The sequence below is a fragment of the Rhea americana genome, unplaced genomic scaffold, assembly GCF_003343005.1.
Source record: "Rhea americana isolate MKP2758 unplaced genomic scaffold, rheAme1 scaffold_254, whole genome shotgun sequence".
NCBI classification, from domain to species: Eukaryota; Metazoa; Chordata; class Aves; order Rheiformes; family Rheidae; genus Rhea; species Rhea americana.
In genome coordinates, this window is record NW_028186373.1 from 187,452 (window position 1) to 200,419 (window position 12,968).

At 37.7% G+C, this 12,968-nt stretch overlaps 1 protein-coding gene across 1 annotated transcript in view; it reads right to left on the minus strand.

The window, feature by feature from the left end:
• CFAP74 (cilia and flagella associated protein 74) overlaps window positions 1–12,968 on the minus strand; it is an 83,935-nt gene that overhangs the window by 42,332 nt on the left and 28,635 nt on the right. The window contains exons 2-3 of the mRNA XM_085307144.1: window positions 2,567–2,714; window positions 1,420–1,507 (exon numbers count right to left, since the gene is read on the minus strand). Of these exons, the coding sequence (XP_085163270.1) occupies window positions 1,420–1,507; window positions 2,567–2,687 (209 nt within the window). The 5' untranslated portion in view covers window positions 2,688–2,714. The remainder of the gene's footprint in view (window positions 1–1,419; window positions 1,508–2,566; window positions 2,715–12,968) is intronic.

Genomic DNA, 12,968 nt, shown 5'->3' on the forward strand with positions numbered 1-12,968 from the left:
TGTCCAAATAGTGTTCCAAGCTTTCCCTTTGAATTGAAACACACCATTCATAATGAAAGCAGTACTGAGAAGTTTAGAAGATTCTCAAAGTCTGTACGTGACACTTGTAGGTTGCTCCATTCTTTTTCTAGCAATACTGTAACAAATATGGTGACCACAAATGAGGGGAAAAAAAGAAGGTAATTTGTACAAAAGTACGCTTAAGCCAAGATAATCAGATCTGGATATCCAGTGTCGACCACTTACAACTATGTTTAGGGCATTAGGCATATTTCTTTGTTTTGAACTACCTGTGGCTCCTCTTGCTTATATGCAGGGTTTGTGAATTCTAGTTTTCCTGAAAAACAGTTTAAAACTTTAAATAGAATATTCTAAACTAGCTTAAAGCACTTTATACACAGCTGATCAAACAGTTTGTGGGGAAAGTTAATCTCTCTTGTCATTCTAGTCTATTTAGACACACAGAAAGAATAAACTTTTTTTAAAAAAATCATTTTGGTGTATTTTAAGTTTCTCTGTTGGTAACAGACACTGTCAACATACACTGGCAGCAGGTATACGTGTCATGGAACTTCCCACACACATACATTAATAATCTCTGCTTTGTTTTTTCATCACTCCTTGTCTCCCTATGCCAGGTAAATCTAGGGCAGAGATAAACAGTTTTGTCAAAGTAGGCAGAATCAGGCTTTGATCTTTCTGAAATCAGCAGCAACCACTTAAGACCACACTTAACCCACCAAACTCCTTTTCCTGTGCAACCTTTCTTACATATAAGGTCACATGTATTTCTTGAGGAACAGAGCTGCTGTACCACCTACTCATAAAAACAAAGTAGTACTGAACTATCATTACACTGGTTCTGTGCTAACTGACTTTATATGGTGGTAGTAAATTCCATTTATTCAAAAATTGCAATCCATCACTGATACTCCTCAACAGATCAACTTCTCTTTCTCAACAACTCCCCATGTTCTACAAGTAGAGAGGGACACGAACACAACACAGTACTGCAAAGAGTAGGCTGCATTTTAGAAGTAGTACAAATGTGTTAGTGCAGCACCACCCAGGCTAATAAATTCTCCTTCAAGGAGAGACAATTAGCCCACATTAATCTGGTAAAATCACTGAGTTATGTGCACATACCTTCAATGACTTCAGATCAAAGAGGGCCCAGAGTCTGTCTTCATTTTATGATTTTACTTCATGATGTAAATRGTTGTTTTAACGGTAGTAACCTGATTTTGTTTATTTTTAATGAAAAGGCCATACATCAATTGACTAACTTGCCAATAAATTCAAACACCCTCCCCCCCGCAAAAAAACAGAAGCTGAATTAACCAAACCTCCTCTTGAAAATGTCAATTAACACTATCAAAGAAAATACTGTTAGTACTGGTAACAAATTAAGTTATTTACATGTTAGAATCAGATTCATCTCCAACTCCTTCAGAAAGGTCCTTGTCTCCTGTCTCGCCACCATCATCTGACTCTTCAGGTTTGTGTTCTAACAGAAATTAAAGCAAAACAACAGCTTAATAAAGACAGTCTGGGCATGCAAATGCAAACCTCTTGTATACTTGCCAAGGCAGAACATGAAGAGCATCAAACACAGCATTTTAAAAATTTACTGATGTGTATATTTAAAAAAGCTTCGTGTCACATAGAGGAATGCAACTGTACACCTGCAAACCAAAACAGAAATATGTACTCTGCCTTTGCTGTAGAGCTGTCACCAATGACGACACCACCAAAGTACATGCCAAAGGAAGGAGGTTAATATTAGCTGAATACCATATAAGGCGCATGGCATGGTTCACTGACAGGTTTTGGCACACAGTCTACTCAAGTACTGTTAATCTTATACTCATTTACCTTGCACTACATGCATCTATGTATTTTTCATTCCTCAGACTTGCTGCAATAAATTCCATTTTTATTAAATGTATATGGGATCACCAAAATGACAATGAAAAAATAGCCTGAACTTTTTAGCTTAACAGTCAGTGGTCAGCATTACATGATACACAGAAACAGTAATATGGTAGCTATGTTGTCTCACATAATCTATTTCAATATATTTCTGGATACAATTAGAGAAATCAGTTGCCTACCAACAGGCATCAATTGCCATTTACAATGCCTTAGGGCATCCAACACTTTCTAGAGTTGGATCCGTGGAAGACCTATGCCTTTCTGGAACTAGATGGGAGATGCTAAATCGCCTCAAGTGGCGCTAGGTGCTAACGTACAACCAACTGAATCAAGTCCACACGAATAAATATTAATTCTTACTGTTAGTAATTCTGAAATTAAAAAGCTTTAGAGAAGTAGAAAGTATGGAATTTACTGCTACAGAAATAATGAGTTATATTTGAATGAGTTACATCTGTTCCAGTGTAACTCTAGAGAAAATCTTACTCAAATCACTGCATTCACTTGGAGTATCATTCAACCCTGAAACTGTACCATTCCCATCTACTAAAGATTAGAAATAGATTAGAATAGATTCCCACCTATTAAAGATAGCTTTCTGTAAGTTATCAAAGTGATTCATAATCTTCACCTTTGTGGTAGTCTTTCAAATTAGAGAACTGACCAGCTTTGTCTTCTTTTTCTTCCCTTTTCAGAAACGGTAAAAGAGTTTTCTGCTCTTCACTTCTATCACTGAACTCAGCATCTTCCATATTGTTGGTTCTTTCAAAACAATTAAGCTACCAAATAAAAGAGTGCAAATTTTACACAAAGCAAGCACTGACTATAGATTGAGATGCAGTAAATATTTATTAAATGATATTACACCATGTGAAATAACTGGACACAATCACACACCTTTATACTACCCACACAGCTGAAGTATCAGTTTTAATTAATCTCTGATACAGAAGAAAGGACATTCCCAAAGAATTTGTTATAATAATCAGTTCTGTAATAAAACAGCTCTTCCAAATATTTTATCTACTTCAGCAACCACTTAACAAAAGGGAATGGCTCAACATACACTATCACCTCTTGCTTCTTAAGCAGCTCTCCCTTGTTAAAGTAAATTCTTCACAAATTTTGATGCAATTCATCAGAATTCAGTAAATGCTATGTGTCATCTAGAATGACTTATTACCACATGGTTGATCATTTCATCAAGATCTTACTCATATAGAGACTTGTACATATGATCAATTTTACATCCAAAGCAAGACCACCGATTGCTGTATTTATGTAAATCCTTTTGTAGAACTCAGGAGAAACTATAAGAGAGTATCTATTTTTCCAAGTTAAGGAACAGAAAGGGTATGCTATAGAATTTAAAGCATGGGAAAGGCTTGAACAGAAGTGATAAAAGCCACTTTAAAGCCAAAACCTCCACTGGGTTACAGCTGATTTAAAAGCACAGTTACTTGAAGGTACAAAGTTAAGACCAACAATATGCCATGAAACAAGTTGGGCTAAATAGGAGGTAGAAAGAACAGCTTCTTCAGCAGCTATTCCAGGTAAATGTTCACATGCACATAACCTAAAGACTGTACTCAGGATCCTCAAAGGTATTTAGGCACTTGATATGCAGACAGTTACGTAGCTACACAACTTTGAAAATCTGGGTCCAGATCAATATCCATTCATGCTGGTATGCATACAGCCCAGCAAGACATGGTATCCCCTCTCCCCAGATTCCTCAGATCTCTTCTTTATCTTACAGCCTGGAAGTGTAACAGCCTCCCCAAGCTGCATATTTTGATGAACAGAAAGAAGCGTATTTTCCAAAGAAACACAACTATATATGTTGAAATGATCAAGTGGCAAACAAGGCAGTGGAAAAATTCTTAGTAGCTTGGATGAGTGCTGAATTAGCAGCTACAAGGTGTTATTTCAAATAGTTTCAAAAATAGACCCCCAAAAATATTTAATGAGAAATAAAATTGGGAAAGAAGTTTGAAAACAATATCTACACTGCCTTATTTTACAAACAAAAACATAATCAGCAATTTTTAGATCCTGTGTAGGAATGGTAATGAAACCTTCTTTACTAACATACTCATGACCAAGAGTCACTATCACTTCTTAGACGTCTCTTTTGGGCAGGAGGGGTGGAAATCATACCACCACCAAAAACAAAACAATCAAACAAAAAAAAACAGCTGTCAAGAAACTATTCTCCTGCCATAAAATATTTTCTTTTGCTGTACCAAAACCTTTTACAAAAGAAAGCAAAGCTTTTGGTTAGCAAACAGACCAGAAGCTTCCTACAGCATTTATGCTACCCAGAAATCTTCTTAGATGCTATGAAGAATTTACTCTAAAATCTTCACTCTTTGTGAGTACTGCTAGAAGAACTACAGCACACACCACATACTGAATTTCAGCAATGCATAAAGAACAGGAGTAAATGCAATAACTAATGATTTGCACTTTTACAAGAATATCTCAGATGCAGAAGTGATAGAATTATTTGGAGAAACTGCTTTTCTGCAACACTTGAGAATTGACTGCCTTCAGTAATTAGAGAATTACAAAGTCTAAAGACTACAGAAGCAATCCATTTTAAAATAGCGCTTTCAGCTTTTAATAGTGCATTAACTGTTTCTCCAACAGGCTGAAGTCATCACTAATCTTGACCAGTAGGTAAGGACTACATCACACAATGACACCAGCAAACAAGTCCAGCAAAACATCTAAACTCTGACACAAAAATAACACAAAAGTACATCAAGCTGTCAATGTAGTGGTAATAGCCTGAACACCTTCTGATAAGCCACTGTCTTATCAAGAGACGGAACACAAATTTGCAATTTGGTTAAATCAGGCCAAATCTACCCTGTGGTTTTGGGCCTCCTGTAAGGAGAGGGGGAAAAAAGAGAGAGAGAGAGAGAGAGAGAGAGAGAGAGAGAGACCACAACCCAGACAGTGAAAGGCTTCCAAGCTTCACATTATGCATGCACACTGCATCTGAACATTACTTTGTCAGAACATTATAGTGACACTGGATTCAATGTGGTATCCCAGCAACATTACGCACAACAAAAAGGTAAAGGGCAGTTGTACAAGTGCGCTCTGTAGCTGCTGTAAATCTGCCTGAGGTCTGTCCCCCCAGCAGTGGGCCACTTCGGAGCACACCTCTGGTAAGAGGCTCAAGCGGCAGCCCACGGGGCAAGACAAGGCCGCTCGAGGGGGGCACTCAAGCCGACCCGCAGCACCCCCCGTGCCCGTCTGCTCCGGCGGCGGCAGCGCCTCACTGCGCCCTATGGCACGGCACGGCACGGCACGGCACGGCACGGCACGGCACGGCACGGCCGCCCGCTCGGGGCCGGGGCCAGCCCGCCGCTCCGAAACGGCCTGATGTCGTCAGGGCGGCCACGGTTGGCATTCCCCAACCGCGGAGGCCAGGAGGAAGCGCGCCACGCCCGCAACCTCCTCCCACCTTCCCGCATCCCGAGAAGCACTTAGTTTGGTTTCGTCTAGTTCGGCCCGGCTCCGCACACGGCCCGGCCCGGCCCGGCCGCCGCCGCAGCCTCCACTACTGCCTCCCTCGAGGGCGGCACCTGGCGTCCGCGGGCGCCGCTGCCACGGCAACGGAGCGAACCACGGCTAGTGCGCGGCAGGGGGGGCGGGGGCAGCAGCGCGGAGCAGCCCGCTGTGTGCACGGCCGAGCCTCCCGCGGCAGCTCGCAGAGCGGGTGACGGGGTCCGTACGGCCCCCCTGCCCCCGCTCCGTCTGGTGGTCGGTGCCGGCGTGCGGGGAGGCGGCGCCGGGGCGCTGCGCTGCTCCGCGCTGCGGATGGGGAGAGGCCGCCGAGGCTGTGCGGGGCCCGACACTGACAAAATGCCAAATGCGTTCATCACGAGCGAACTCCTCGTTCGTGGAGTTTGCACTCTTATAAACAACGCAGAATTACAAGATGTAGGTCAGGTATTCATAGGTTTATTCAGGCTGCTGAAGTACAAAGATTTGAATCAGCTGAGCAGCTAATCAAGTTTTTTTCTAGTTTGACAATTATTTTTAGTAACGTAGGTTAAAATGTGAGCTCCTATGAAACACCAGCTCTTTCCCYGTTTGACATTTTTTACAAGTTCTTGTGAGCTTTTAACCCTGTTTSTCATATGTGTGTGTGTATAYGTATATATGTGTGTGTGTATATATGTATATACATATATGTGTGTATATATGTATACATATACATATATAGACATGTACACATATATACACATAGATATGTGTACATAYGCAGAAAAAGAAGAGCGATACTTTTAAAAATACAATGGAATTAATACTTTAAGGTGGATAATTACACAGAGGAGAATAGTCCTGCTATCTATGTTAGGCTTCTAACACAAGTGATTTCAGTCACCTGAAACCCAAGAGAATCAGATTTTCAGAGAGGTTCTTGGTATCTCTGTCTCTCATATGGTACTATACTTAMAATTTCGTTCTTTGATTCTCACACAGGGAGAATGCCTACAACAGAGAATGTATTCTCATTGAGGTCCCTTTTATTACAAAATAAGTAAAACTGTAAGATTTGAAATCTCATGCAAACACATCTGAAATGTGCATGGTCTTCTGCCTCATCTGCACATAGAGAGTTTATTGTTGCATAACTTACACCAACATGTATATGAATATTATACTTGCTTCTGAATTTGGACCTGCTTGTGCCTGGTATTACTGTTCTGTGGGTCTTGTATGAATGTAAGTTACGTTCTGTCTTTCTTGTCCAGTCATGTATTATTTTCAGCTGTATTATTTATTCCACATACACACTTMCAAGTTTTAAGCCTCTTGGTGGCGTTGCGTTGAAAAAAAAATTAGTGAATTCACACAAATTTCTGCAATGCAGAAGTCAGAGAGATTTGCATTTCTAGTACACATTTTAGGATAGTGAAGAATTCAGAGTTCTAATTCAGGCTCTCTTAAATGGCTTTTAAGAAATAAGCACATACATGTCAAGACATTAGGATTTCACCATTAGCATCTAATTAAAGACTATTACAGCAAAAATCATGTGTACTGATTGTGGTGCCCATTTACAACGTTTCATATTCTGAATCCTTCCTCTGGCTTCATCATAAAGGCCAGATTTTGAGGGGCTTCCTTATAACACTTTAATAATAGCTACAAGTATGCACAAAATCACTAAATGAAAAAGTATTTAGATGATATTCTAGTAATTTATAAAGATAAATGACCGCATTCATAAAATGCAAATCAGCTGGAATACTGTGTTCCTCAGAGAAATGTTCTGAACCTGCATGTTTGCTACCATGCGTTCAGTTAAGAGATACTACCTTTTATTTACATTTCCTTSCTATTCTATTCCATGTATTACCTTAACAAATTCAGGAACAGTGCAGCTAAATTCAGAGAAAAACAGAATCTTATCCCACTATTCTTGGCACGAGGTCTAAATGGCATGTCATAGAAATTCAGTTATTCAGAGATTCAAAGTGCTTCAGATATAAAAATATTGGATCACCATTTTTTTAAGCAGAGCTCTATTGAAATAAACATTGATCTGTACATAGAGACTGAAGGCTTTTTTAAACCTGCTATTTTTTAYAATGGCCTCTTCGTTGTTCTATGCTTATGTTATAGGTCCTCATTCTTTTGAAACTTAGATATTCTTAAGTCTATACACTATGAAATTTTGACTTTATGTCATCTATTCATATTACATAAAACTAATAAAATACAGACATTTGCAGGATTAAAGCTATAGAATACAGAATAAAAATAGTCTGTGATTAACTGTATAGATCCCTCTGCAGATCTAGAATAGCTACAAGTGTTGTTGACTCTGAACTTGCTTGTGCTCTCACACTGCTAAAATCAGGATGTAAAAGATTACTGATAAGTAACCATGTAGATTTCTGTACTCTTGATGCACAGACTCTCTACTAATCAAGGAAAATACAGATAAAATGTAGGACATGTTGTTTTGACATAGCAAAATTGTTCAAATGGATTTTTTTTCCTCATGAGAATACTGTTAAAAACACCTTGTACTAACACTGAAATGCGGTTTCTCAAGATATTTTTATTCAAAGAATTTATTCAGTCCCATTTTAGAACTGTTTGGTCCACCTTTGCAACAACAAAAAAAATAGTAATTTGTAGTTTTAGCGATAAATACATGCGAGTTTAATCTCTAAATTTCCTAAAATCATAACTAGCTCTTTAGTAAAAAAGACGAGCTGATCTCTAACTTTGCTATAAATCATAATCTAGCGCAATGGATTATTACACTTGATGCAGCCAGGGACACAACATTCAGAGCAGATTAGAAATTGAACTGTCATTCTGTAGGAAATATTGTCATAGTGTTTGTTCACTCTGGACTGGAACAAAATTCTAATTACTAAACCAAGTTAATACAGAAATACCAGAGTTTGGTACTGAGGTTTTAGAACAACTCCCTGCCCTCTCAGCAGCAGTCTTTTCAGAGTGCACACTACCAGTAACATCTGACTGCATGGTCTCCTAGCTGCATTACTGCCACGATTTTACGTGAGATGAGTAATTTCTGTCACTAGGGAAAGGTGATCTAGATTTTTAATTTCCATAAAGATGTGAGAAAAGGGAAGATATGTGCAAGCTCACTGAAGCTGCTAAATTTTGGTTTCTCAGACAAGGTCATATCTCCCAGTTCATAGTTTTTATCCATCAACTTTAAGTCAGTGAATCCATTCCAGCTTTAAGCTGCAGGAGATTTACCAAAAGTCATTYGTAGATGTTACTATTTTAGATCTTGTAGGCACTGACCAAAGTCATGCATCTCTGAGGTACTGGGTAACCAAGCGTACATGTATAAATTAAAAACCTTCTATTTTCTTAGTGTGGAGTTAAATTTAGAGACCTTTCAGTAAAGTTGCTTTAGTACCAACTCACAATCAGTTTGAAACTTAACAGAACTGGACGATTCAGTTTGCTATATGATTACATACTGTGCTKCTTTTGGCAGTTGGTATTTCTTTTCTGAACGTTTCCAAGGTGACAGTAGCTCATATATGGAGATTACTAGCTTTTAGGCAGGAAGAAATGCCAGTAATGGAATCTTAATTTTTACASTGTGGTTCATGTCGGATTTCAAAAAAAGAAAAAAAAAAATTTTTCCTTCCTTATTCTATAATATGGATCTACATTTGACTGTAAACAGTGACAAAAAATTGATAAGTGTCTTATCAATGAGTCATTCCCAGAGATGTAGTAAGAACAGAATAAGAGGGGAATTTGCTAGCAGAACACTCCAAGGTGGAATGAGCACAGATGAACTTGGATGAGATTGCACCTTTGAGATCAACTCATCTGAAATAAGACAATCATCTCCACTCTTGGAACTAACCCTGACTCTAAGGCAAAGTAGGGATTTTCATCCCAGATCTGTTGCACAGAGAAGAGAAAAGGGGGGCAAAGTGTCTGGCCACATTGCACTTCATGATTACCAAAAAATACATACAGAATGAGGGAAGAACTAGATGTTCAGCAGAACATTTGGAAACAGATAAAAATTAGATTTCTCATCTAAGCTTTTAAGTGAAAGGAACATTACTATAGAAGCTATACTGATATTTAAGTACAGGCACATTTGTGTTGCGGCCACAGGACATTGATACAGTACAAAGAATCATTTTTGTACAACCTCTGAAATGAGCTAAATATTCCTACCATGTGATTGCGATTGATATTTCTAAACCTCATTTATAAAAATAGACATCTGTGTGTAATTTATATCTCTGGAGACATTTGGAGACGTTGCCACAACAGAGTCTTTCACGAGCTGTTTATGTGGAACCGTGGGAGAGTGAAACTAATTATCTGTGCAGTATGTTTTTGCCTCTAAAAATTGTATGTGACAATAAGACATGCTTATTGCGCTGGCAGTAAAATCACCTGTCATTTTTAGAAAATGATCTGTTCAGAATATCAGATAACGTAGATGCAACATTAAAATACATTTAAATAATGTAATTTTTATATATTCTTAAAGTCTTGAGATAATAAAGGACTATGAAAACTTGTTATCTAGACAAAATTACTGAGCATATTTCCCTAAATCCTACCTAAGCTTATTCTCCAGTAACTTACTTTTTATAGCAGTTAGAAAAATATGGATCACTATGGTCAAGAAAAAGTCACAACTGATACATATTCCAGAGGAAAAAAATCTCGACTCCCTTTGAACTGTGGGTTTCTGATTTATAACTGTAATAAAATATTATTTCAAAGCTGTGATCTTTACTTACTACTTGAGGAAGAGTAAATACTTTTTAAAATAATGATTAATATAGTATATGATTTAATAATTAATGTTATTTTACTTGTAAAATTGGCCAGAAGTAGGCAGAGTCCCTCAACTTTAGATAGCCATACACGACATACATACATGATTGGATGATATGAAAATATTGAGCTATCTATAACACATTAGTCATTATTAGATAGCTTTGCCAGAACTATCATGGCTTTATATGTACAACAGCAATCAGGAAAGTTTGTTCCAAACTGTATGACACCAAAATGAAAACCTAGTTATGTTGAGGCATAGTTTAATCTCATGCAGTGTCTGATGATCCATCTGAACTATAAACACAAGGTCAGATCACAGGATGAGTACTTTCATAATAGTGAAAACACCATAGTACCTGCACCCAGAGGGAATGAGAAGAGGTACTAATTTAGTAGTGTGACAAAAAGGCTTAAGAAATGTTTAGTATAATGGGTCATTTTTAAGGACTATTTGCCAGTAGCTAAAGGAAAAATTTAAATTATTTTCAAAAGGATTAGATGAAAATGTTTTGGGAAGCTTATTTATTGTTTTGCTTTGATGTTTTAATTGTTTTAAATCTCTCTCAAGCAATTTTAATCTGTCATTAGCTGTAAAGAGTTGGGAATATTTTTGCTAGAATTATAGGAAATTAAATATATTGTTGATTATTATTATTTTATCCTTTCTCTTTCATTTTGCTAACAGGAATGATTAATTTTGAATGGGGGAATACATATATTAAAAAAACCACGACTTTGATAAATATGTATTTGTATGCAGCATCTGAATGACCTAGTATTTGTCCTTCTTCAAAATCGTATTGATTATTTTAGGCCTATTTACCTAAGTGTAGTTTATTTACTTGAGAGAAATTATGCATTTATTTTAGAATTTTGTGGGGCTGGATCTTAAGTCAGGTCTTCTCCTAAAGTACAGACACAAAGTCGTAACTAAATCAGTCCTGTGAAAATAACATGAGAATTTGTTAAACCTAGGCAAAAAAAATCTTCTTGGCCTGTCATGGTGATGATGAAAGACAAAGGTACTCCTCATAAACGTTTCTCTCATTCAGGATGGCATTATCAATCCAAATCTACAGTATAAGGCTTTGATCATTCAAGATAATTTCAGCAAGTGGTAAATATCCCTTTGCAACTCTAAGTGCATGGGACTGCAAATTTTTCCAAGGATAATCAGAACCCTGATAATACCCCTGAATTACCAGAGTTTGTCAAAAGATTATTAGTTAAAATCCTGAAGGCAAACACATTTCTACTGTAATTCCATTGAAGAGTTTTTAATCAGTGACCTTACTGTTTTGGTGACAGAGCTGCTGAAAAAGGAGCACAACAGTAGAAGTGTAGCTGGAATGGCAAAACAGTTGTTTCAGTATTGATTCTTTTAGAGGAGTCCTACTGTATTTTTTCTTGTTTTAAGGGTCAAATTTATCTTTTTAGAGCATATACTGCCACAGTCTTTTTATATACATATAAAATATACTTACACACATACACTCATTCTAAACATATAATTTGCCTTGGCTGATTTTTGCTGTTGTAACTGATATACCCTGAAACACAGAACTGTGTGCCATTTTTTTTACTAGTAAATTAGGCAACAGCTATCTAGCCAGAGAGAAACAGTACTAAAGAATACTCAGAGTACATAGTTAACCAGAACAGCATCTTTTAGAGCAGGGAAAATATGAAAAAAATGTCAATTGCAAATATCCTGAAAGATGTAAATCTGCTCTATTATGCAAAGAGACAAAATATTTCTGTTCCATATCTCATCCTGTAAATTCCATTAAAAATCTTTTGGCTTCCTTCCTCCAACAAAAATAGCTTTCATGGAACAATGCAACTACTACCATGTTAATTTAGGTCTTTCCTCCCTAGCATGCAGGCATGACCACTGAAATTTGTAAAGAAAGAAAAAGATCACCAAAACCCCATAATTCTTACACTCTCATGACATATGCTTGTATATATGTATACATGTTTGTGTATGCATTGTGTACAGATGCACATATATTCTCCTTCTGAATCCCACAGAGCTGCTATTCCTCCCCCCCCCCCCTTAGTTGCCATTTAAAATATTGGTATTAATTGGTTAAAAAAAGATAGGAAAAGATAAACCAAACACTTCACCCCAGGTGCATCCTTTCATTTCAATCAAGTATCTGCACATTCATTTTTTGCTTTATGATACAGTCTCTTTAAAAATGTAGCCTTCTCAGTGTTTTCTTTGTGGATTGGTTATAAAATTGTCATTCTAGATTGAACAGCACCAAAAAGCAGAGGACAGCAAGAGAGAAGAAAAGAGTGAATATGGAGGAGAAAAACGAGTTTGACCTGCGAGTAAAGATGAAACCAAACTCCCAAACAGCCTTCTGGCTGGATTTCCCTAGTGACCCTTCTCCCGTGAGTCACGTTCCGAAAGAGCAAGCRGAGGTTGAGAGTTTGCAGGGCATGAAAGATGCAAACGTACACGGTGTTACTGAATGTTAACGATTTCAGCCCCGGAGCGACCATGGGATGGGTTACTGTAAACGCAGTTTCACAGCTCCACACCTGCTGAAGTAACCTGAAGCGTTTCATTTTAGAAAAGCCTCTTAGAATTCGGCCGAGATGAGGTAGAAGTTTATAAAACCTTGGGGTTAGCTCTTTTGTTTTTGTTCTGCCAGACTCGGACAGCTTTTACAAAGCAAAGA